Source organism: Zingiber officinale, chromosome 4A (genome assembly GCF_018446385.1).
Source record: "Zingiber officinale cultivar Zhangliang chromosome 4A, Zo_v1.1, whole genome shotgun sequence".
NCBI lineage: Eukaryota > Viridiplantae > Streptophyta > Magnoliopsida > Zingiberales > Zingiberaceae > Zingiber > Zingiber officinale.
Window position 1 is genome coordinate 81,860,027 of NC_055992.1, and position 25,833 is coordinate 81,885,859.

The window sequence follows — 25,833 nt, forward strand, 5'->3', positions numbered from 1 at the left end:
TTATTTCCAAACAATTGAAATTGATTCAAAGTTTCAAATTTAAATTTATTCATAAACTACATTATTCTCCCCGCAAGAACTCAACTCTATCAAGTGGGGTAAATAAGACTTTCCCAATCAAATTCTATGGCATCGCATGTGGATGCAAAGTAGTGGCGCCACTATAGATGAATCAGGTGATTGTTGCCCCTTTCGCACCATTTCTTCAAGTCGCTCAGAAGTCAAGTGTAAAAGTTTGTTCTCAATGATCAAAGCATCATAATCTTTGGAAGTCCTTTTCAATGAACTAGGGACTTCTGAATGCTTTTGTGAAGGGCTATCACCATTTGAGAGTTCACAACACACTCGAACTAAAAGGTGGGTTGTGAAGCAGATGGGAGCAATAAGCAAACCAACAGACAGAGGAAGATTTGATGTCCCTAGATATGAAGGTAAATTCTCAACATTAAAAATTAGACTAATGTTCAAATTAGCAGATAAATCATTAATATATGCATTAGAACTAATCTTTCTCACGATCTGGAAGGCACTAGAGGAGCAAGTACGAAGCTTCTTGACGGGGTTTTTTATAAAGCCTTCAAGGCAAATGTAGACAAGCACATAGTCTCCTACATTGTACTCCTTACATTTATGATGATGTAAATTGAAATAAATTCAAATTTTGGATTTCAAATTCGATTTCAGTTGCTTAGAAATAATTTGAATTGTTTGGTAGATTGTCCTTTTTGGTTTGTTATGTTTCATTAAATAATTAATTGATTAGGATTATTGTGTCAATGATGCAACAATAAATATAAAATTTAAATTTATTATCCTATCAATATGAATAGTTGGATAAGTTAAGATATCTATCAGTACTTGCAATAAATATTAAAACCATAGAAATACTACTATGATAGAACATTTTCTAGTTATTCATGTGTAATGAATTATTTGAACTAGTTTTTGTTGTTGAATAAGTGCCAGATTTATTTTGATGCATATTGATACTTATTTAATGTTATCTTTTGAAAAGGGTCTGTGTTCTTTTGAATGAGTGAAAGAGTTGAATACGTGCACAAGTTTTATAAGAATGTCCGTGCTTATAGATTTTTGGTGTTGACATGTCACAATATTTTGAATGCAGTTGTTGTTACGTACTCATTCATTTATGCTTAAGTGTCCTAGTTAAACAGGTAGATACATAATTTAATTTTTATATTTATACAATATTTAGCAGGTCAAGAATCCATGGTAATAGGTCAAATTGCAAGTACCAACCCCATTGTCATTACTATCAAAACCTCAATCTTTTAGTTGTGTCAATCCTCATAAAAGGGTTGGTTGAGATTTGATAAGCTCACTATAAGTCTCCAACCAAACTTCCTTGTCTAATTTGGTCTCAAAACCTACTGTAGCTGATCCATGGGGTCACAAACTCCAAGAGAAGTGAAAGTGGCCCTTAAAGTTAGCCTAGCATTCCCCAATACCTTCACCATTCTAGCTCATAAACTTGACGACCATGTGGTATTTTGACAACAATACCTTTTACTTCTCAGTATTCCAGATTTTTATACAAAATTTTATTCCTACAGAAAGATTCGAGATTCTAAACTTACACTTTTAGTCCTAAAATGATGCAAATGATAATTTTAAACAGGTCTAGAAAAATTATTATCAACACTTTGGTAGCTAGACCAAGAAAAAAAAAACCAAAAGTACTAAAAATAATCTAAAAATTCCCAACCTGAAAGATAAAATACTCATTTTAAAGAGAAAATGCCTAGACAAGGCCCCTCCCACACATAATAAGCATAGAACAAAAAACTGGTCTTCGATCAAATAGTATCCACCAAAATATGTTAATGCTTGATAAGACATTGCTAATAATTTTAGAATGTCTTTCTTTTTATTTGTCAAGATTTTTAAAATGTTGCATTTTAGTTTCCATAAATCAGATCCAGAGTCTAATTAGTATTTCTGAACACATCTAGACCAAAATGCTTCATATATCATAGCATGGAATAAACAATGAATAGCATTGAAGGAATGAATCGAGAACTAGAGCCTACATAAACTAGTGTCTACGAACTATAACAACTATGTTACTGAAGTGATTGAAAATCATCAAGCATTGGTCATTTCTTCCTGTTTTCCATCACAAATCACCAAGTTTAAATAAGTGTGGCCAAATAAGCAAGTAGGAACAGAAAACAGACCTATGATTACGCATGATTAATTGCAGCGAATAATTCCAATCCTAGTTGAGAAGTTCATTGGCCATCTATGAGAAATTAAGGTTTGAGTTAGCAGGTGACCTAGCAGTTACAAGGTTCATGAACAAGTGGATTTGAAGATACAGATAGTTTGACACGATCGAAGGAGCGGCTGGAATATGCTCGTCTTTTGGTGGAGGTTCCGGTTATTGGGGACAGAGTTTATGAGGTTCCTATCACACTACCTACTGGAGTACAACTTGATCTCCGAATTGTCTATGAAATGGTGCCCGACTACTGTGAGACTTGTAAGAAGATTGGACACCGAAAAGAAGACTGTGGCGGTCCGAATCGTGCAGGGAGGGCAAGATCTAAATCAGCAGGGCACTGGGGGAGAAGACAATCAAAACCGAGATCCAGAAGTCGGGCATGGCGACCGAGACAGCAACCGCAAAATATGGAGGCTCCAGTTGCACAGAATGATTTAGCAATTGTGGTGGTACCTAATCCTCAGCCTGTGACAGTTGTACATCCTTCAGATCATGGTGGGGTGGATGCACAGGATGTACATCATGAAGAGGCAGAGAATGAAGAGGAGTTGTCTACTATACCGGAGGTTTCAAGTAGCAAGGAGGCCTCTTCTTCTTCAGCAGATCATCGGTCTCGTACAGATAGTGTGGTGCAAATCGATCCTCGGCGGCATCCTCTTCGGCACCTTCATCCTCGGCACCATCATCCACGGCTGCATCCGTAACATTGGGATCGTCTTCTTCAGCATCGTCTCAGGTTGATTCTGTGAGACATAAAGGGAAGAGCAAAGTAGCTACTAGAAGTACAGTGCCCCCACAAAGTGATCGACAACTACGGGTCCGAGCAGCCCGCGCGGATAGTGTCAAATGAAGATAGCTGCTTGGAACATTAGGGGCTTCCACAAGTCCCTAAAACATGGAGGGGTGCATCACCTCCTCAGGTAGAAAGATATTCAAGTGATGGCGTTATTGGAGACGAAGCTGGATGGGGCATCTCTTGATCCTATTATGCATCGGCGATTTTCAGGTATGGGGCATGCACATAATTTTGATATGTCTAATCGTGGTCGTATGCTGGTTCTTTGGGACTTACACAGGGTTGATATGGATATTCTCTCGACAACCGAACAATTCATTCATTGCCGGGTTCGGTGTCGAGTCTCCGGGAGGGATTTCTTAGTGACATTCGTTTATGGGCTTCATTCTGTTGTTACTCGGAGGGCATTATGGGAGGCTCTTACGGACCTTGGAGGATCTATATCTGAGCCATGGTTGATTCTTGGTGACTTTAACTCTATTATATCAACATTAGATAGACAAGGGGGCTCTCCAGTCACTAATTATGAAATGCGAGATTTCCAGATTTTTACTCAAGTCTGCGGTTTGGTGGATCTTCGCTCCATTGGTTGTCGGCTCACTTGGACCAATGGTACGGTTTCTTGTAAATTGGATAGAGCTTTGGTGAATTCTTTTTGGCTTTTGGCAGATTTTGATGCTTATGCGGAGTTTACGACGCCCGGGTGTCTCTCCGATCATTCTTGTACCATCATCCATACACTGGCGAAAGATCGACCCCCAAACCGACCTTTCAAGTTCCTTAATATGTGGTCACTCAAAGAAGGTTTCACCGAGCTTGTGTTGGACTCTTGGTCGACGCCGATTTTTGGGAATGCTCAATATATTCTTAAGGCAAAGTTGACCCGTTTAAAGAGCAAGTTGCGGGAGTTGAATAAAAATCACTTTGGGCACATTTCAGAGAAGGCGAGAAGAGCAAATGCAGAGTTAGACGAGATACAGAAAGGGGTCTTAGCAGGAGGACCAATTCCCTTGGACTATGATGATATAAGAAGGAAGGCCACTCTACTTGTGGAGGCGGAGAAGCAGTTTTATCAGCAACGTGCGAAGAATGTTTATTTGAGAAGTGCAGATAAGTGTACCAAATTCTTCCATGATGTGGTGAAGCGCAATAACAAGAGAAATGTCATTATTACACTCACAAAGCAGAATGGGGAGCAGACATCAAGTTTGGGTGAAGTGGCAGATGAATTTGTGGGCTTCTTTCATGATCTACTTGGGCAAAAGGTGGCATGCAACCCTATGGACAGCGGTGGACTTCCTGGAAGAAAGCTCACTCAGGGTCAATCTATGGACTTAATCAGGCCGGTGGAGGTGGAGGAAATTAAAGTCGCCTTATATGACATCGGGAGCGAGAAAGCACCAGGGCCGGATGGATACGGTGCGAAGTTTTTCACCTCGTCTTGGGATATTGTTGGACCAGATTTCATCGCAGCTGTTCAAGAATTTTTTCTGAATTGTAAGCTCCTCAGACAGTGGAACCACTCATTGATATACTTGGTGCCAAAGGCGAATCATGCCCCGAGGGTTACGGATTATCGGCCTATCTCCTGTTGCAATGTGTTCTACAAGGTTATTGCAAAGGTATTGGCTGGCCGATTAGCAGGAGTTTTGGGGGACTTGTTGGATCCGGCACAAGCAGCTTTTGTCAAAGGGCGTTCTATTGGAGATAACATTAATCTCACTCAGGAGTTGCTACGGAAGTATGCGCGTAAACGAATATCCCCGAGATGTATGATAAAGGTTGATTTACAGAAGGCTTTTGATACAGTAGATTGGGATTTTCTTATGGAAGCTCTCGTTGGTTTTGGTTTTCCCCAACGATATTGTGCGTGGATTAGGGAGTGTGTCACGACGGCCTCTTACTCCATTTCCCTAAATGGTGGTATCTATGGTTTTTTTAGTGGGCGTCAGGGACTAAGGCAAGGTGATCCCCTATCTCCTCTACTTTTCGGTTTGTGCATAGAGGTATTATCTCGCAGGTTGCAGGTCGCTTCCATGATGCCTTCTTTTCACTTTCATCCTAAGTGTAAAGAGGTTGGCATCACACATCTTGCTTATGCCGATGATTTGATGCTGTTTGCCCGAGCGAATGAGTCTTCAATTAAAATATTGGCCGATTGTTTGGAGGTTTTTGGCAATGAAGCAGGACTACGGGCCAATTCTTTAAAGTCTCATATGTATATGGCGGGGATTGATGATAGAATGAAGGACCGTTTGCTCCAACTTATCGGGTTCCAAGAGGGTACATTTCCATTCCGGTACTTGGGGATTCCATTAGCGGCGGAGAAGTTGCGGATTGCAAATTATGGGCCATTACTTGATAATATTGCAAAGAAAATTAATTCTTGGCCAAAGCATACCTTATCTTATGCGGGGCGCTTGGAATTGGTGAAGACGGTGCTTCAAGGGGTGGAGTGTTACTGGCTTTCGATGCTCCCCATTCCCGGTGGTGTCATTGATAAGATCAAATCTATATGTCGTGCATTTGTGTGGTCTTCAAAGCATCCTCCTATTTCTTGGACCACTTTATGTCTTTCGAAACAAGATGGTGGTTATGGACTCCGTGACCTTCATGCATGGAATGAGGCTCTTCTTAGCAAAACATTATGGGAGATCCAAAGTAACGTGGATTCGCTATGGGTAAGATGGGTGCACCATCATTATATCAAAGGAGTTAACTTTTGGCAATGGAAGATCAAAGCTTCGGACTCTCCGCTTATCAAAAGACTTGTGGGCATTCGGAACAAAATCCAAGAGGCTACAAGTGGTAGTGGTGAAGCGAGCAGTTTGTTGGTTGAGTGGTTTGCGACGGAAAACAAAGGAACTGCAAATGCATATGGCTTCTTTATGCCGAGAGGTCCGGAAGTGGCGTGGGCATCTATGGTTTGGAGGCCGGAAATTATGCCGAAGCATCGTTTCTTTCTTTGGTTACTTGCCCATGGGAAGCTACAAACAACTGATAGATTGGCATATGAAGAAAATAAGACATGTGTGCTCTATCACGATTGAGAAGAGACGAATGATCACTTGTTCTTTAACTGCTCTGATGCACGTGCTCTTTGGAATAAGGTGAGAAGTTGGCTAGAGATAAATCATGATATTAACTCAGTGGTCGAGCTCTTTCACATTCTTGGTCAGCACTATAAAGGAGCAAGACGGAGAATGAAAGCTCGGTATCTTGGAGTTTCTAGTATGATATATGTTCTGTGGGAAGCCCGTAACAGATGTCGCTATGAGGGGATGGTTCCTGATGTTGACAGAATGTTGCGCAAAGTTCAACTTCATGTTTATCGTTTTATCGACTTATCTAGAAAGTGATGTTGGATTATGTCCGTGTTCTGTTGAAATGCCATCCAAAGGAAAATCTATAGATGTTGTGGGGAATTCATCGGCGAAAGAATTAATCGGCGAAAGAAATTCATCGGCGAAAGAAATTAACAAGAACGTGGTTTTATTATTTGCTTTATTCGGCAATTGGTTTTCATTGACAAAGAATGCATATATAAATTCGGTGGAGATAAAGATGATGTGGCGTTGGAGATTGGAATGCTTGGAATGCTTGGAATATCTTTCAACGTTGAAGACACATGTTGATTGGTTTGGACACATGTTGATTGGATGGTGAATAGATCCACCGTTATTGGTCTATCTAGTCCGCAGCAAACGGCTCGCGGTAAAGACAAAGTCAAATCCGTTGATGACTGGGGCTTTGCCAAAAAGCCTAAGAGGGTGAATAGATCCACCACAATGATCTATCTAGTCCGCAGCAAACGGCTCGCGGTAAAGACATTGTCAAATCCGTTGACGGCTGGGGCTTTGCCAAAAAGCCTACGAGGGTGAATAGATCCACCATAACGATCTATCTAGTCCGCAGCAAACGGCTCGCGGTAAGGACAACACTAAATCCGTTGACGGCTGGGGCTTTGCCAAAAAGCCCAGGAGGGTGCATAGGTCCACCATAAAGGCCTATCTAGTCCGCAGCAAACGGCTCGCGGTAAAGACATCGTAAATCCGTTGATAGCTGACCGCTTGCTAAAAGTGGGGTGACGATCTATGGTGGAGTGATAATCTTGATGAATCCAAGCTATGCTTTTGATAAACTGCGGTTTACTGCTGTCCGAAGTTTTGAGATGCTGTCCGAATTCTGCATCTGCTGTACAAATTTTGAAGCACAATACAATTGCTGTCCGAAGATTGATTTGATGATTGCACTTGGTGTTGACTTGCATATGTGACTTTGGATTGCTGTCCACGGTTTGGGAATTTGGATCACACCATGAAAGGCTTGGTATGCTTGGTAACTAGCATGCAAGTGTGAGAAAGTGGTGTGTGAGTATGATTGGAGGTAGTGTTGACTTTGTTTTATGCATGCATGATGTAGAGAGGAGGAATATGTAAGTGACTTGAGTGATGAGAAGGGAGTTCCCTCACTTATGAGGATAAGCTCCTTGATATGCTGTATGGTCTGATGTTCGGTTTGAGAGTTTCCCTCTCAAATCGATTTTATATATACATGTACCTATTTCCGTGAAGATACAGACCTTGATAAAACATTCAATGGCAGAGTTGCATGTGAAAGAATTGAAAACACCTACTTTCAGAAAGTGGCATAAGATATAAGGAAACTGGAGATTAATAGTATTCATACAGAAAAGGAACAGTTTACCTTGGACAGTGAAATCACTCTTAGTTTATACAGAATGCTACAAAAATTAACTGACCTGTGAAACCAACTCCCCTTTCGTACCTTAAAGCGCAGATTTATTTAGAGAGATCCTATAGTACCTGCAAGGACATGTTACATCTTACGATAGCACTGAAATTGAACCTGCTATAAATGAACTTAGCAAATTAAAGCTTCATGTCTAGAAAGGTCCAACACATAGTTCAGTAGAAGATACTGGGAAATCATTAAAGATGTGCTTGAAATTCTTCAACACTTTCTTGAAGGAATACTTCAAATTGACAGGATGAACTTTGCTTATATCACCTTTGACACCTAAAAAAGAGGAAAGTGCACCTGTAGATTTCTGACCTATAGTATGCCTTAGCGAACAGGTTACTTATATCAAGAGTCCTGAGGTTGCAAAGAGTTATAAAAGACATTGCTAGTGATTACTCAGTTGCTCTTTTGAAAGCAAAGGTGCAATGGAAATCTTGATGTGTGCTGTGGAAACAATTAAATTGGTGCCATCATCAGAAAGAAGATGTGTAGCGTAAAAAAAAAAAATCCGGTTCACTTAAATGAATCAAGAGTTATGGGTTAAGTAATTAATATGTTAATAGATTAATGAACCCGACCCGGCTTACTATATATATATACCCTAAAGATTTCTAAGGGTTTTTTTTATCATTCCCCTTCCCTTCCCCCTTTGAAGCCAGCAGCTACCACCACCACCCCCACCCATCGGAAACCTTCCCCTTCCTTGACAAGTTGTCGCCACTCCTTTCCCTCAAATCCGAACCCCCAAGTTGAGCCGTGTCGGGGCGCCTAAGGTCGTTTCCCTACAAAAAATCTCAAGGCAAGGATGTTGTTTTTGCATTTACTGCACCGTAGGGATCATAGTATGTTATTTTGAAGAAGGTTTCTTTCGTTTTGTTTTCTACACTAGATGGTTAGTAGTATACAAATTTGATGTCATGAGCATGTTTTCTCAAGGTCGTGCTTCCTTCGATTCCTACGATGAAATAAAGAAGTTTTAATGTTTGCTTTTGCACCAAAATTTCTCCTACTGGATGGATGAGGGAGACGTTCTTGTTCTGCTGGGAATTTATTGGAGATTGTTCGGGTGAGGGAGGAAGGAGGAGGTTGGGGTTTTTATGTGTTTGTTCGGGTGAGGGAAGTAAACTGAGGTTTTGGGTAGATTCAACTGATGATCGGGACTAATTTGGATGAGGGAAAAGGGCTAGAAATCTGTGTTGTTCAGGTGAGGGAAATAAGCTAAGATTTTGGGAAGATTCAACTGACGATCGAGACGAAGTTGGATGAGGAAAGAGGGCTGAAAATCTGTGTTGTTCGGGTGAGGGAGGAAGACCTTTGTTGGGGCTTTGTTGGGGCTTTGCTAGTACTGTTCGGGTGAGGGAGGAAGGGGGTGAGAGGGGGAGGCGCGAGGTAAGGTTTTATGTCCAAGGAAGAGAGGATAGGGGAGCATGAGGTAGGGTCCTTAAACAACATTTCTATTTTAGTTACTTTCCATGTATACTAGTTGTTTTTCCGTTATTATGCGAATAAACTTTATATACTCTTAGCAATGACCTTCTATGCATGAAAAGTAAAAATGTATTGTTTATTAATATGACCTGCATGAATTTATGCGATGGGTTAGGGAATCCGGCTTAAGAAGGGTTTAATGAATCTTACCAAAATATAAGGGTTAGGGAATCCGGCTTAAGAAGAGTCCGGTGAACCTACCAAAAGGTTAGGAAATTCGACTTAAGAAGGTCCAGTGAACCTTACCAAATCAAAGGGTTAGGAAATCCGGCTTACGAAAGGTCCAATGAACCTTACCTAGTACTAGGATAAAAGTTTGGTCAAACGATTAGAGGTTGAGGTAAAAGAGGCCTCATTCAATGATATGAACTCATCTAAATATTTTGACGTTAAAAGTTAATGTTTAATGTTATTTTATTAAAGTTGAAGGCCTATGGGACTAAATGTCAGCAATGTTTAACTTGTAAATCTTGAAGGCATTCTTTTAAAAGCATGTGAATGTATGCTTATTTCTTAAAATGTTTGAATTTGATGAGTCTTTAGACTCACTAGGTCCCTTGGTATAGGTAATGAGGAGACAAAGGGACTTGACGGATGAGCTCGCTCGTACCTTACAGTGCACACCTAACCACACTCTTCTAGAAGACTAGGTTCATTATGCATTAAGACATTGGTTTGCTTTAATCCGAGTTGTTTATTTTTTTTTTGGTTGAAGAAGACGGTTTAGGTTCTTTCCATTGTCCCAAGTCCATGTACTGACTTGTTTTATATTTGGGTTGTTTCTTTTACATTGGAGTATCTTTTCCTTGTTCTACTACTATGATGTATGTTTAATTTGGTTGGAGTCTAAGCTGAACTCGATTTAGACGTATGTTTTGACTAGATGGTTATGAATGGTATAAGTTCTAGGGTGTTTCAATTGATATCAGAGCGAATAGTCCTGATTAAGGGTTGCACCTACTGCCGGTTACGAGAAGCTCAAGAAGTTAAGCCTCAACATTTGTAAGTTTAAAAGTTTAGTGTATACATTTTCTTTAGGCTCGAATAAGTACTCTGGGAAATGCAAGAACTTAGCGATGAGACGTTCATTTATACATGCGGTTTATGTGTTGTTTTCTTTTTCTTTCTGGTTTGGATATGTACAGAGATGCCCCCTAGGCGGTACGTGAGGAGAAATAGAGTGTCGGAGGAGGGGAGGCATGAGGAGGCGCCAACACCTCCACCTCCATCGAAGGTGAGGCATGAGGCACCGCCTCCACCCTTAGATGCTAGCACCCGTCTGCTAGAAGGTACGGCAAGACTGTTGGAGCAGCACACTAAAACTATTCACAAGGTTCAACTAGAAGCAATATACAAATGCTTCAAGCGGATGGACCCCAAGGATTTCTCTGGCAATCCATTCGTGGCGGAGGGATGGATTAGATCACTGGAGGTAATATTCAAGTTTATGGATAGCAGACAGGATGCGTTTGTTAGTATTAGCCCTAGTACCAATTATGAGATGATTATAAAGGGCTCCTTTTGTAACATATTTCATTATTAATAAAGGCGAAGTTGGTTATTATATTTATTTCAATTTAGTGCCGAATGAATAAGTATAATAATGTCCTAGAGTAGGAGGTTCTAATCTACAACATATCAATTGGTTGAATTGATAGTAAGATATTGTAGATATACATAGAACACTACTCTTAATTATTCCTAATCAAACATTAATATGCAAGGATAATATTAATGCGTTAAGACTAGCATGTAGGTCAGCAGATGACTTAATCTCACAAGTTATGGATATGAGATATCAGGTTGACACATGGGTATATATTAGAGAATATATACTGAATGACCCGCCATGAGAATGTTTCATGGATCGTTATATGACTGTCATAAACATTCTTGACTATTAGTATGAATAGTCCTTAGACCTGAAGTCACTACGGTTCCCTACATAAGGAGTTGTATACTTTGGTATCGTCAAACGTCACCCGTAACATGATGGACCATAAAGTCGATCACTGGGTATGCAATAAGTTATGCAGAGGGATGTGAGTGATGTAGATGGAATCTATCCCTTCCATATGACGGAAGTGATATCTATGGGCCCCTTGATTAGTAGGACACAAGAATGCATAGTCATGCTTAAATGAGTCAATATGCGATATTGAGGTTATTTAATTGAGTGTGTCTACTTAGAGATTAAGAAACATAAAGATTGATAAAAGGATGACACGGTCTATGCCTCATTGAACAATCTAGATATCGATGATAGAAGGATTGAGTCATACAAGATAATAGCCACGGAAATGTTAAGTCGGATCTCGACATTCTCGTCACTTGGGTAGCAATGATGTCTTGCTAGATACAACTTATTGCTTATGTATTTAAATGATGATTTGGATACATTGCCAACGTTACAAGAACCTATTGGGTCACACACAAAGAACAAGTCAATGGAAATGGATTCATATGATGAATCATTGGATCAAGTCTAATTCAAATTGGAATCATTGAGTAAGACTCAATTAAATCCAGCTATTGGATTGAGTCCAATTCAAATTAGACTCATTGAATCAATTGAATTAATGATTAATGAGTTGGACTCATTATATGATTTCATGAATTATTTAATGATTAATGAGTTGGACTCGTTATATGATTTCATGAAATTTGAATTCATGAAAAAAAAAGGAGTGTACAACTTGAGTTACTCATGCATTAGATGCATTGGAAGGAGTGAACAATTTGAATTGCTCATGCATTGCATGCATTAAATGCATTGAATTCATTGGATGAAGAATGAACCATTTGAATTGTGCATGCATTGTTCAGTTGGACAGCCACTTGACGAAGTCGACGTAGTCAGAGACTTTCCGAGCGTATTTCCAAATGATGTTGCTAGCATCCCGCCTGAGAGGGAAGTTGAATTTTCCATAGAGTTGATTCCAGATACAGTGTCAATCTCTAAGGCACCGTATCGGCTAGCACTATAGAAATGAAAGAACTAAAAGATCAAATTCAAGAGTTACTAAATAAAGGATTTATTCGCACTAATTTCTCCCCATGGGGCGCACCAGTACTATTTGTGAAGAAGAAAGACGAAAGCATGAGACTGATTAATACACTTCAGCCTCACCTGCTTCTCAAACTCTATCCCCAACTCAGTCATAACTCGTATTATCATATTCCTTCACAAATTGCTAAGGCTCTTAGTTTAACCTCGAGACTACTTATGGAAACCACGGATTATTTCTTACTTCTCCACGTTATAGGGTTACGCCAGATAAACGAGCAATACCCTGTAGTTGACCTCCTATCTACTCGGCTTCCTTCCCAACCTACGTTGGAGTATAAAACTATATTTCTACTTGAATAGTAACCCTTTTTCCGAGTCATTTTTAGATACCCAAGAATTCGGTACACAACTTCCACGTGTTCCTCCATTAAACTTAAGACACTCAATGTAGAACTAATGTTTGGTCGAGTATGGGAGAGATAAATGAGCCTTCCCACTAGACGTTGATATTTTCCTTTGTCTACTGGAACTCCTTCCTCTTCATGCCCTAACTTCTTGTTAGGTTCCATACAGATGCTTGGAGGTTTACATCCTAGCATACCTCTCTTTAAGTAAATCAAGGTGTATTTTCACTTCACCGAGAGAAATATTCTTTTTATTTAGTCACTTCCATATAGACCCGACCTCGAACCAAGTCCGAACGGGACCTAGCCGGAACCATAATCGGGTCAACGAGCCAATTACCCATTGACCTAGTTCAACGAGTCCAACCCATACAGATTGAGCCCCGACGAACCTATGAACTGGTGGTTCTATCGCTGATTCAACTGTTGGTTTGAGCATGTGATTCAATGCTAGTTAATCGCCAGTTCATTAAACAAATTTAATTTTTGCCAAATTTTATTTATATTTTTTTAATCAGTGTTTTATTTAATTTAGTGATATTAATGGTGTGATTGACTATTAATTAATCTATTCTAACATTCTATTAAAGCTAACTTTTTAACTTATTTGCCTTAAATTCTCTAATGTGAGATTATTCTACCTTTCTAGTAAAACTATTTTACATCGTATTTGCCTTGAATACTCTAATGTGGAACTATTCAACCTTTAACTCATTAAATATATTAATCTAATTTAACTCTCTTAATTACTCATTGTCTTATTTTATCATTTTATGCATTTAATATTGAGTTTATAAAACTATTTGACTATATAATATATCCAATAATAAATTTACCAAGGTATATAATTTATTTCATAATAAAATTATATATAGAGAGAGAGAGAGTGAAAACTATCACGGAACATATAAAATTAATTAAAAAATATAATTTATATGATATATATGTCTCATCATATTATAATATAATATTATTAATGTTAAAAAAATTATTAGTATCAAAAAATAAAAATGATTTAGGATTTAATATAATATTCTTCTCGATCCACTTTTACTTTCAACTTGTATGGAAGCTCTAATTGAGGAAAGTTATACAAAAAATAAAAGAAATATAACTTTCAAAGAGCGAAATAATAGATTTTATTATCGAAATAAGTAACGAACTCGTGGCTTTAATTTTCTAATACTCTAAGGAGATACGTAGACAAACTTAAATAAGTGCAAATTCTTTTTTATATTTTTATTTTTATAAATTTATAATTTTTTATTTTTTTAAATTAAATAATGATAATTTTGAACCGTCGCGAATCGTGAAAAGAACCATAACTAGTGATTCCGAACCATGAATTATAACCACCTTGGAAGGTTAAGGGTTGATATTCCTAGAATTGTCGAACCAACGAATCGGCGATTCCGAACTGTCAAATTTTTAGTTCCGAATCGTGGTCAAGTCTACTTTTATGCCCAAAAACTATTGTAGAGGATCAAGTCTTTTACTTCAAATTCTTCTACGAAGGATCATTTAATCTTTATTAATTTTTACTCATGATCTCTGGTTAAAATGAGGATGACTAGTTTATTCCTAAGAGAACGCTTCATAAAGAGATTAGCTCGACACCGAACAAATTCATGTTCTTTTACTGACCATGAGAACCTATCAAACCATGCACATGGAGATTATTTAAGTCCATACAAAGACTTTAATAACTTGCACACCTTGTTGTTGCAGTTGCATATCGGTAGACCCCATAGGAATCTCCATGTAGACTTCTCCTTCAAGATCATCATTAAGAAAAACATTCTTTATATCAAGCTGATGAAGTGGTTGGTCCAAGTTTGCTGCTAATGAGAGGATGAAGTGGCCACTCCAAGTTTACTGCTAATGAGAGGAGTATCTTCACAATAGGAGCAAAGGTCTCTTAGTAATCAACACCATAGGATTTAGTAAAGCCCCTTGTTACTAATTGGGCATTGAGCCTGTTAATGCTCCCATCTACCTTATCCCATCTACCTAATACTGCACGGTAAAGCCATTTACAACTCATAGTTTTCTTTCCCGGTGAGAGTTCAGTAATAATCAATACTCTAATTTTCTCCAAAGTCATAATCTCCTCTTGAACAACTTGTTTCCAATTCACACGACTTAGAGCCTCTTGAATATTTGTTGGAATTTGAACATTATCTAGCCTTGAAAAAAATATTCTATAGGACTGAGAAAGACCTACATATGATATAAAGTTCTTGATTGAATGTTGAGAACATGTTCAAGTACTTTTCCTCGCCAATAGGTAGTTCCAAATCATCTTTGACTTGAATATCCTCCGATTCATTTTGTTTCGATTCATTCTCACCCGTGCTAGTTTCTATAGTAATTGGGTCTGATTCAAGTTCTTTTTTTTTATAAGTAAAATTGATTTATCAAAGCCAATCCAAAGTAAAAAGACAGTCCGGTGCGCGAAGCTCCCGCCATGCAGGGTCCCGGGGAAAGATCCATTGTACGTAGCCTTACTCTGCTTTTTGCAAGAGGTTGTTTCCAGGATTCGAACCCGTGACCTTTTGATCACATGACAACAACTTTATCGTTGCGCCAAGACTCCCCTTCAGCAAGTCCAAAGTACAATACCAAATAATAAGTAGTGTCTCATGTATGACGTAATGTCATATCAGAAAACACTCCCAATGCCCAATAAATATGAATACATTTCTAAAAATATTTTCACTCTTCAACTATGCCTCATCAAAAATATAACTATTCCTATCTCTCGAAACAAAGTGTTGTTCCTATCTCTCCAAACAAAGTGTTGTTCCTATCTCTCCAAACAAAGTGTATCAAGCTGACACCTAGCTTTAGTCAAGAGACGGCCTCCTATAAAGAAACGCCAGAAGACTCGCAGCATCCGTCGGTAGGTAGACATCTCCTGCTCCATATGTGACAACTCTTGGGTCCTCCGCCACAAGACCGCTACAGGAGGGCACCTAAAGAATAAGTGCTCCTATATCTCCATCTCTCACCTATAACATCAATCCTCCAAATAGTCAAATATGTCTCTGGTGGGAAGTTGTCTCTGAGCTAGCATCCAAAGTGTAACCGGATGTAGGGCTTCCATACTATCCGCACTCAGGGCTTCTTAGGATTGGGACGCCTAAAAAAGTCATAGCCCTAGCCACACCTCCATCCTACTCAAATCAATCTGTCAACCTCTGCATAGCACTTGCCGATGACTAAGTAGTCGTAAGGATAAGGTTACGGATCTGCAACAACCGCTTGATCAGCGATGAATCCGAGTGCACCACCACCCAAATCCATATGTTCGCTTGCCTCAAGTACATATGATGCACCTACTTGCTCTAAAGAGCATCCTCCTTCACCTGTATCCACCAAAGTATCATGGCCAATAAGGCAAGGTTCAAGCTTCAAGTCACGAAATCCCAATCCTCTTTCTTCTTTGGGTCTGCATATATTTGACCAAGATATCGGGAGGGTTTGGACGTCAACGTAAAAGACTATAAATGTAGTCAATAATTCCAAGGGCAATAAGTAATATATTCAAAGAAAAGTCACAAACCACCAAGTCCCATTAATATTTTTTATTTGAGAAGGTCCTCAAATATCACTTTGAATCAATGCGAATGGTTTTGATGGACGGTAGAGTACACTTAGATAGATAGAACACGTGTTTAGCAAGTTAACAAATCTCACATTTAAACAATTTTGAACTTTTACCGATAAATAAGTGAAGTCCGTCATTGCCGGTCCCAAGACCGGGTGAAAGGGTGAGGGTTGCATTAGGTTGCCGGTGAGCGTTGAATTCAGAAAAATATTCAATGAATGGATCCATTAAACTATTTTGTTAATACTAGGTTATTCTCCTGAAGGAACACATTGCAGGGTCCGACTGTAGCGACTCAACAAGGACCACTACATCTCCATGAAAACTCGAGTGTAGTATTAAATATGCAAGAGTTTGATCTGTAACGTATCGGCAAAGTCCGTTATATCTCCATGATAACTTAGGTGTAGTGTTAAATATACAAGAGTTCTCACATCATATGTTAGATAAGAACAAATATTATAAGAAAACTAATGGTATTTGGGACATGAAACATAAGAACTCTCCCGAATAAAGCAATGGAGTTAGTAGATATGATAATTAAAAGAATAATTAATATTTTGTATGTACAAGAGATAAAATAAGTAGGAGAAATGACAAAGATGATAAAGAACTCGGATTTTAAGTTATGATACATCGGAAGGAGTAAAACAAGAAGTGGAGTGGGTATTGTTATAGATAATTCCTTAAAGGATGAAGTTGGAGCAATTAGAAAGGGGATAGGATTATAGTGGAGAAAAAAACTATTAACGTAATTAACATATAAGCACGATTAGATGAAGACTCCAAATCTAGATTTTAGGGCGACCTAAATGAAGTATTATAAAATATTCCGTCAAATGAAATAATTTTAATATAAGAAGATTTAAATGGTCATATCGAAGTAAAAAATAAGGAATATGATAAGGTGTATAGGGTTATGGGTTTGGAACAAGAAATGAAGAATGAGAAAACTATATTGGATTTTATGATAGCATATGATATTATATTACCAAATCAGTTTTTTACAAAAAGAGAACGCTTTGTCACATTCAAAAGTGGAAATAATAAATTGCAAATTGACTATTTTATGGTTAGGAAGAAGGTTAAAAAGATTCATAAAGATTACAAGCTCATCCCTAAGAAAACTTAACTGCTCAACATAAGTTAGAAGTGTTGGATATATGCCTTTAGTATCAATAAAAGGAATATCCACGACTCCTAAAATTTAGTGGAAGTTAAAGGATGGGAAGCAAAACATATTTAAGAAGAGGGTAGGAGTACAAGTATTAGGAGAAATATACAATAACTCGAATACGGCAAACAATAAGATAGTATCAAAATTGAAAATAATAGCTAAAGTATACTCGATGAATCAAAGAGACATGCACTACCAAGTAAGAATCTTGATGGCGGAATGAGAGTACAGTAAGGAAAAATAAAGAGACTGTAAGGTATTATATACTTGTAAGAAAAACTAAAAAAAATATATAGTAGCTAATAAAGAGGCTAAGAAAACAATGAATGAAACTTTTAAACGTTTATATTAAAAATTGGATACAAAAGAAAGGGAAAAATATATTTATAAAATAGCTAGACAGAAGATTTTATCCAAATAAGGTATATTAAAGATTAATGCAATAGGGTACTAGTAAATGATGAGCAAATAAAAGAGCGATATAAAAGTTATTTTCATCAACTTTTTAATGACGATTTAAGTGAATAACTTAACTTAGGTAATTTAAGTAAGTCAAATTAGTATAAAAATTTAAATTTTTATCGTAAAATTCAAATTTCAAAACTAGAGCAAGTTTTAAATGAGATACGAAATGAAAAAGTAGTTAGATCAAATGATATTCTGATAGAGGTATAAAAGTGACTAGGGAAACAAGAAGTTGAATGGCTTATAAAGTTATTTAATCTGATATTAAAACGAAAAAAAATGGTTGATTAATGAAGAGCATGTACTCTAATCCCTTATATAAAAACAAAAGAAACGTACAAAATTGTATAAACTATAAGAGTAGTAAACTAATAAGTCATACCATAAAACTTTAAAAAAGAGTAATAGAAAGATTAAGAAAGAAGACCATGCTGACTGAAAATCAATTTAGATGTATGCTTACATCTTCTCAGACAATTAATTGAAAAGTATCAAGAACAAAAAAAAGATCTACACATAATATTCATTAACTTAGATAAAGTTTATGAGAGTCTCAAAAGAAATTATATCAAAAATTCTAGAAAAAAAAAAGTGTTAGCGTAGCATATATTAAACTAATTAAGGATATATGTGAGGATGTAACGGTCAGATATAACGGCTAGAGTAAAAACTTCAAGCAAATTAACTGAAGTGTTTCTCATAAAGATAGAGTTACATCAAGAATCAGTTATAAGTCCCTATCTTTTTACACTAATCAGGGACGAACTCATTGGATACATCCAAGATACAATACCATAGTGCATGTTGTTTACATATGATATTATTTTGTTCAATAAGACGCGTGAAGAAGTAAATGTTAAACTCGAATATGGACGGAAAACATTAGAAGTGAAATGTTTTAGGCTTAGTAAAGTATATAATATATAGAATTTAAGTTTAGTAGCAATATTAGACGTAAGTTTTAAGTATTTAGAATTATTTTTTGCAAAATGATTGAAGGATTGAGAGAGATATCTTACATACAATACAAGTTGAAATGAAGAAGAGCCTCGGGTGTTTTATATAATCGCAAAGTCCCTCTGAAACTTAAAGGAAAGTTTACAAAATGGTTGTTAGACCTGCTATGTTATATGGAGCTGAATATTAAGCTATGACTTGAACACACGAGTAGAAATCAGAGTTGCAAAGATGGGAATGTTAAGGTGGATGTGTCGACATACGAGAATGGGCAGGATAAGAAATGAGAACATTAAAGAGAAAGTGAAGTTGCATCTGAGGAAAAACTCTGAGATACACATTTAAGATGGTATGAACATATACTTAGACGACCAAAAATATTCCAGTGGGATATAAACTATGATAAATATGCACATCAAACAAGGAAGATAAAAAAAGCTTGGTTAGCAATAATAAAATAAGATAAAATGTATTGAAATATAGATTATGATATAGTAGGGGATAAAACCTAATGGCATATAAGGATTCATATAGTCAACCCCACATAGTGGGATAAGACTTGTTGTTGTATAGATGATGATATAGTAAGGGATATAACCAAATAGCGTAGAAAGTTCCATATAACAGACTCCATGGAATGAGATAAAGCTTGGTTGTTGTATTGATTAATAAGTGAGGAAACAACCTTTCAAGATACATAAAGTTTGGATGATCTAACCGATAATGTCATAACATAACTTCACTATCTTTATTGGTACTTGAATTAAAGAGAGACTTAGGATTGGAATAACAAACTGACTTACCCTTAGAAAAATCACTATTCACCACTAAGACTTCCATAGGTTGAGGTGTGTTGCAGAGATAAAGACCATAGCACATCTTAGCAGTGTCAATCCTCTTCTTCAAACCCAATTCCTAAAAAACAAACACATTTGGAAGAAATTTAGTAAAATAGTTGTGATCACAAGTCAACTTATTAATGGACATGAAGTTGCACTCAAGTTTAGGGACATAAAGCATGAATTTTAAAGTAATTTCGGGTGAGAGTTGAATAGATCCAGTCGTGACCACCTTGGACAAAGAACCATTGGCAATGCGCTTAGTAAGATTAGTGCGATATGATTGATAATCATGAAAGAGAGACTTATCCCCCCGTCATATGATCTGATGCCTTGAGTCAATAATCCAATGTTTTGAACGTTTAGCCCACACTGAGAATGCAGAACATGTTACCTACTTGTGCATGCATGCCGGTGGATGGGTTAGGAGTAGCATGCTCAAAAAGTGTGTTATTTAGAAGCTTCTGGAGCACTTCAAGTTGTTCCTTGGTGAACGGACTTGATTTAGTGGTGGCCAACGGGTCCTCAACTACATTGGTTGAGTTGGTACAGCTATCTCTGTCAAAAAAATTTATATTTCTACTCAGCTAGATTATTGTGTATCTTCCGGCATGCGTCCTTGGTGTAACCATGTTTAGCACAGAGATCACACCAGGGCCTTCCCTTCCTTTGTTGACGAGTATCTTGCTAATTTGGAGACGGGGACATGGGCAGCAAGTGCAAATCCTTCCAATGTTAGAGATGGATGTTGACTACTCATCATGACCTTTTTCCTGCTTTCCTCACAACAAACTTCAAAAAATGCCTCTCGAAGGCTCGAAATAAACTTAGTTCCCATCACTCAGTCTCTAACATCATCTAAATTCTTGTTTCATCCCAGTAGGAACTTAAATATCCTCTTCTGCTCCACTATTTTGTGAGCATTGTCTTCGGGGCACTTCTATCTATGGCTCTCAAAGATGTCTAATTGTTGCCAATGACAGATGAGTGTGTTGAAACGTTGCATCATTGTGAGGTTTCCCTGTCGTAAATCATGAAGGATTGACTCAACTGCAAACAACTCCCATGTAATTCTCAGAACTGAAATAAGTCTCTCGAATAACTTCACAAATTTATTGTGCAGTCTCGTAGAGAAGAAAATTCACATCACATTCATTGAATTTATGAGCCATGACATGATAAGATGATTTTTGACCTTCCACATCTTGTAATATGGATCGTCCTTTTTCAGAATTAGAATCTCACTTGTTAAATAATGTTCTTTGCCTTTGCCGATGAACATCCTATCGGATTGAGACTGTTAGTACCTTGAATGGTTGAGGGAGAGATCGTTGGAGCCCCAAGTGGTCTCTACCACAGTTTTAATGTTTGGTCAAGTAAGTTTAAATTAGGCCTTGTTATGTTTTTGATATGTGTGTCTAAGTATGCAGGGACTTAAAAGAACACATACGTATATGATGACTGAAAATATGATGGAATATGGTGAAGGATGGTATCGGACACCCAAGAGAAAGCGAGCAAGAAGAAAAGCACTAGAAGGAAGCTGACGAGTTCGATGTATCAAAGGTATGAGTAGTTTGGCAAAAGAGTAGGTCGGTGGGGACAACAGGATGCACGGGGAGTGAGCTGGAAGGGCTCAATGCATAGGGACAAGAAGCCAGGAGGAAGTCTGTGCAAGGTAAGTTGATGAACCGAGTTGAGTAAATTGTATTCAAGACGAGGGGTAGAAACTTAACTTAGGCACTCTAAGTTGTAGTGGACTAAGTCTATCAGAACAAGGTTCTAGGCGATGAGCCTTTGGGCGATCGAAAAGGGTCCAGGCAACCCTATGTACTACAGAGATTACTCTTTAAATAGGTTTGAGATCTAAGCGGTTTGGGTGGTTCGAGCGACTAAAAGGACCTCTAGACAACTAGAAGCACACATGGAACATAAGGTCGAGTCAAACGATTAGAGATTCAGATTGACCGTCTAGGTGACTTTAGATGGTGCAGATGACTAGAAGGGTGCCACATCGCTAGATCGGATAAGAGATACCTATTCGTGGATAAGGCCGAGGCCTTGATTGAGCAAGATTGGAGCAACCGAAAGGGCTTTCAGGCGACCAAAGAAATGCTACTTTATCATGTCAACAATTGGAGACCAGAGGCTTTAAAAGAGGGCTTGAGGCTTAAAGGTACCTTATTGTCAAAAGTCTCCTCTTATTATCTTATTATTCTAACTTTGTATATGAGGTTTCTCCACCTCCGACCTTATACCAAAGAAGAGAAAGGGGTTATGAACCAAGTAAAATATTGTGTCCCTTATGAGTGCATGTTTTATTTGTCTTCTAATATGTGTGTGGTCTTGCTAGCAAGAGATAGAAAAATTTTAACTACAAGTACACTATTCATCCTCTCCCACTCTAGTGTTGACAAATATTTCTACATTCCGCACTATCAGTGGTCAGAAAGTTTTGCCCATTGAATTTATGGTTGGTGATGAGAAGAGATATTTTCAGAGTTTCCAGAATTTCCAAAATCTAGGAGTAGATATTTGATGAGAATGAGAAGATACTTCAGAGGTAGAGCGTTGGATTTTTTGATTGTCATGCCGTACTTAACCATGGAGGACGGCTAGGAATGGAGGCTAGGGTTTTTCAAAGTTTGATACCATGAAATTTTTGAGGAAGAATGATCTTATTTCTCATTGTTTCAATTGGAGAATAATACATCCCAATATACACATGATTTACATGGCTGAACATAGTAACAAATTCCTAAAAACAAGCAAGGAAATTACCATTAATTATCATTCTAAACTTAAGGTATCCCATATAGGAAAATCCAGGTTATAAGGTAAAATCCAGATTATCCAATATAGGAAAATCCAGATTCTAGGATAAAATGCAGATTTAGAAAAATCTAGATTTAATTCTAAATAGGCTAACTTTGAGTGAAATTTGACAATATATTTAACTATTAGTAACTTAGTAAGACAAGGCACTCTCCCTCCAATTAATCTTTTTAAGAAAAAAAAAGTGTGCAGAGAATGTGCTATTATAGTAGCTCATCCTGTTTTCTATGTCAAGAGGCATACTCCTAACAGGTTGCTTGGAGATCGGGTTATTCACCAAAATATGCTGACCAACTTGTCAAAGCACTTCAAAACAAGAAAAAGTAAAGAGGAATGAAGGAATAAGTTGTTTCCTCTCTAGGTTGGAGTATCTTGAAGATATTGTCAAAAATCACAGGTGGAAAACCACTACAAGAAATTACTGGCATCATGTGAAAACTTTGAACAAATTCTGAAGTAACACGGTTCACTTGAAATTTCAGAAAACGTTTAATTTAATGAGAAGTGAACACCATGGACCTTATTTCTGAGCATCATACTACCAGCTTGAAAAGTGGAATATTAAAGAGGAAATACCTGCTCCTCTCACATGCTGACAGGTATGAGAAATGTTGTCTGGATTCAATCATATGAAACGTGTGTCTCAACCTGTCTCAAGCTGCTGACAATGAATAGCACGTTTCAAAGAAGTCAAACAACAATGAAAGACAGACAAATTGAAGTAACTTGCATTTTCATAATTACATTACCACTGCATAATGATTCACATAGATGTCTTATAACTTGCAACAAAAATTTTACCACTGCACATTCATTGTAAGCAGGTATAAAATTGCAACAAAAAAATGTATTATAAATTGCATGACATAAAACCTAATGTCAAGATAACCAAAGGCATTCATGTGTGTGTGTGCAAAAATGGGGACAAAATGAAATAACTTGCTTTTCCATAACTGCATTACCACTAGCAAATGGTTCAGGTGTCTTGTAACTTACAAATATTGCCAGAAACCAGATTGGACTGCATAAACTTTCAGGAAAAAAATGAAGGTATTTGACACTTTCTTCCTCAAATATGCAGAAAAAAACTTATCTGTATGTCTAAAAAAATTGGCTAATAACCAACCAGCCAAAGTTTGAGAACAACTCTGATGACTGGTACCTTGTTCGCCGCTTAAACTTCCGACCACAAAAGCTCTATTCTTTACCGTAGATTCTTTCAAATTGATTAGTAGAATAAGACATGCATACAGTTGAGTTCGAAAGAAATAACAAATGCATCTATCTGCTAAGCACAAAAAGATGGAATAGCTTAAATTTGACAAAGACAGCATTACAGTGGTCCCATTAGCAAGAGAATGGCATCCTCAATCATGTAATTGTTAAGAATAAGAAATTTCCACTAAAAATAATAATGCTATTGAAACAAATATAAAATGTATTTTCCATTAAACTTTGCTGACCTTCAGAATAATGACACAAGCTTGTTAATGCCGTTTCAGCTAATATCCAATACAACAAGGGAACTTCTTCAAAGTATCTGAGTTACAAATGAATATGGAACTATTTATATGCTATGAGCCATCCAGATAAACCCTAGACTGGATAACTGTGTTGCCAACTCGAAATCCAGGAACAACAGTAAACCCAACTTTTGGTTTAGCACTCTGATGATCAATGCACGTCATGTCTACCTTACCAACAATGTTCTTCATGAAAACCATAGAGAACTCAGTCCCTCGGGCAACCTGAAAGATTTCCACCACAGGATCATATGCCCAGGCCAACTTGTGAAGCGTCCACATGGAGCTGGCCATGGTCACAAACGGCTCATACAGGGGACTGGACTGCCTCAGTGCTAAGTCTTCTGTAGTTAAATTCCTCGAAAGAGATGATTCGGCGCCTGGATGGATGAGCTTTGTGTACTTCTTCTGGCAGAAGTTTGCAAAATCACAACTTGGGAAATCTCGCATTGTCTCCATTGGATCAAGAGCGGAATGATCGATGAATTGCTGCAAAGAGTCATTTCTTCGAATGGTGACATCAATGTTGTTCAATTCAACTCCAGTTCTATCTTCGCAGAAGTCATAGGAATCGAAGCCTTCAAACATACCCAAGCAGACGTAGGACAGGAGAGCGTATCGAAAATGCCGTGGCTTCGCATAGTTGACGTCCGGGCAGATGCAGTTCGCAGCGGCACGCAAATCCCATCCGGGAATCTTCATCGAATCGACCCAAATCCGGGCGAAACGATGAGTGACCCGACAGGTGTCCCTGAGTACGGAATCGAAGACCCCGACCGTGAGCAGCGCCTCGACCTTATCCTCCGCCGGCATACAGGCGCGCTCGAGTCGGTGAGCGAGCCTCGCACAGTCCGCGTTGAGGTCAGCAAGCGTCTTCTCAAGCGCGGCGGCCTCGGGATCCTTGCCGTCGATGTCGGACTGGAGGCGATTGACGAGGGCCTCGAAGGAGCGCAGTAGATCCTGGTTCTCCTGCACCTGCGTCTCCAGATGGGAAGAAAGAGAGAGGGAGGGAGTCGATCCGAGGCCAAGGTAAGTGCGCTTGAGCTCCGACAAGCGGCGGAGGTGGGAGACGGCGGTGCGGTCGGCGGAGCGCAGATCGTCATGAACGAAGGGCGATTGGGCGGTTTGCAGGAGGAGGTAAGCGGCTTGGAAAGAAGAAAAAGTGGCAAGTGCGGCGGCGGCTAGGGCTTGGGGGTCAGGACGCGGGGCAGGATCGGGCTTCAGGACCACGACGCGCTGGCCGGTGATGATCTCCTCTGACTTAGGGTCGGCGGGCGCTGCAGTGTCGTCGTCTTCCTCCGCTTCCTCGTCCTCGGCGAAGAATTCGATGGTCTTGGTCTTGAAGGCTAAAGCAAACTTCTGAAGCATCGCGTTCGCTCTTTCTTCTTCCTCCTCAGAAATCGAATCGGGACTGTTTGCAGAAGGAAAGGGAAGTGCTCGTCCAAAATGTGTCTTTTCTTTTTGGTCCTGGAATAAAGTTTCGCCGAGAAAGCGACCGCGCCCGGTAATTAGTCCGTTACTATGGAGCCTTTCGGGGACGAAATGTTTTTTTTTTCATTCATTTTATTTTTATTGTTTTATTTATTTTACTATTTATGTTCCATCATTTATAATTTAATCTAGGCAAAAATCAAAAAAAAAATATATTAACCAAGCTGGAGAAAGTCGAGTCTGGGATGATCGATCCGATCCTATAAAAATTTCCTATTAATTATCAGGA

At 38.3% G+C, this 25,833-nt stretch overlaps 1 protein-coding gene across 7 annotated transcripts; it reads right to left on the reverse strand.

The window, feature by feature from the left end:
• Nucleotides 1-25,599, reverse strand: LOC121970033 (protein GRAVITROPIC IN THE LIGHT 1-like). Of its 7 annotated transcripts, none has more exons than XM_042520424.1 (5): nucleotides 24,054-25,599; nucleotides 23,167-23,248; nucleotides 19,720-19,831; nucleotides 7,830-7,867; nucleotides 1-419 (listed from the first exon to the last, which is right to left on the reverse strand). In XM_042520424.1, exon 1 carries the CDS (start codon nucleotides 25,479-25,481, stop codon nucleotides 24,165-24,167), a length of 1,317 nt encoding a protein of 438 aa, XP_042376358.1. In that variant the 5' UTR covers nucleotides 25,482-25,599; the 3' UTR covers nucleotides 1-419; nucleotides 7,830-7,867; nucleotides 19,720-19,831; nucleotides 23,167-23,248; nucleotides 24,054-24,164. The 7 variants fall into 7 exon arrangements, with proteins under 7 accessions (XP_042376358.1, XP_042376355.1, XP_042376356.1 ...); XM_042520421.1 differs by having other exon boundaries at nucleotides 7,804-7,867; XM_042520422.1 differs by having other exon boundaries at nucleotides 7,804-7,867; nucleotides 23,167-23,251.
• Nucleotides 25,600-25,833: the final 234 nt, after the last annotated feature.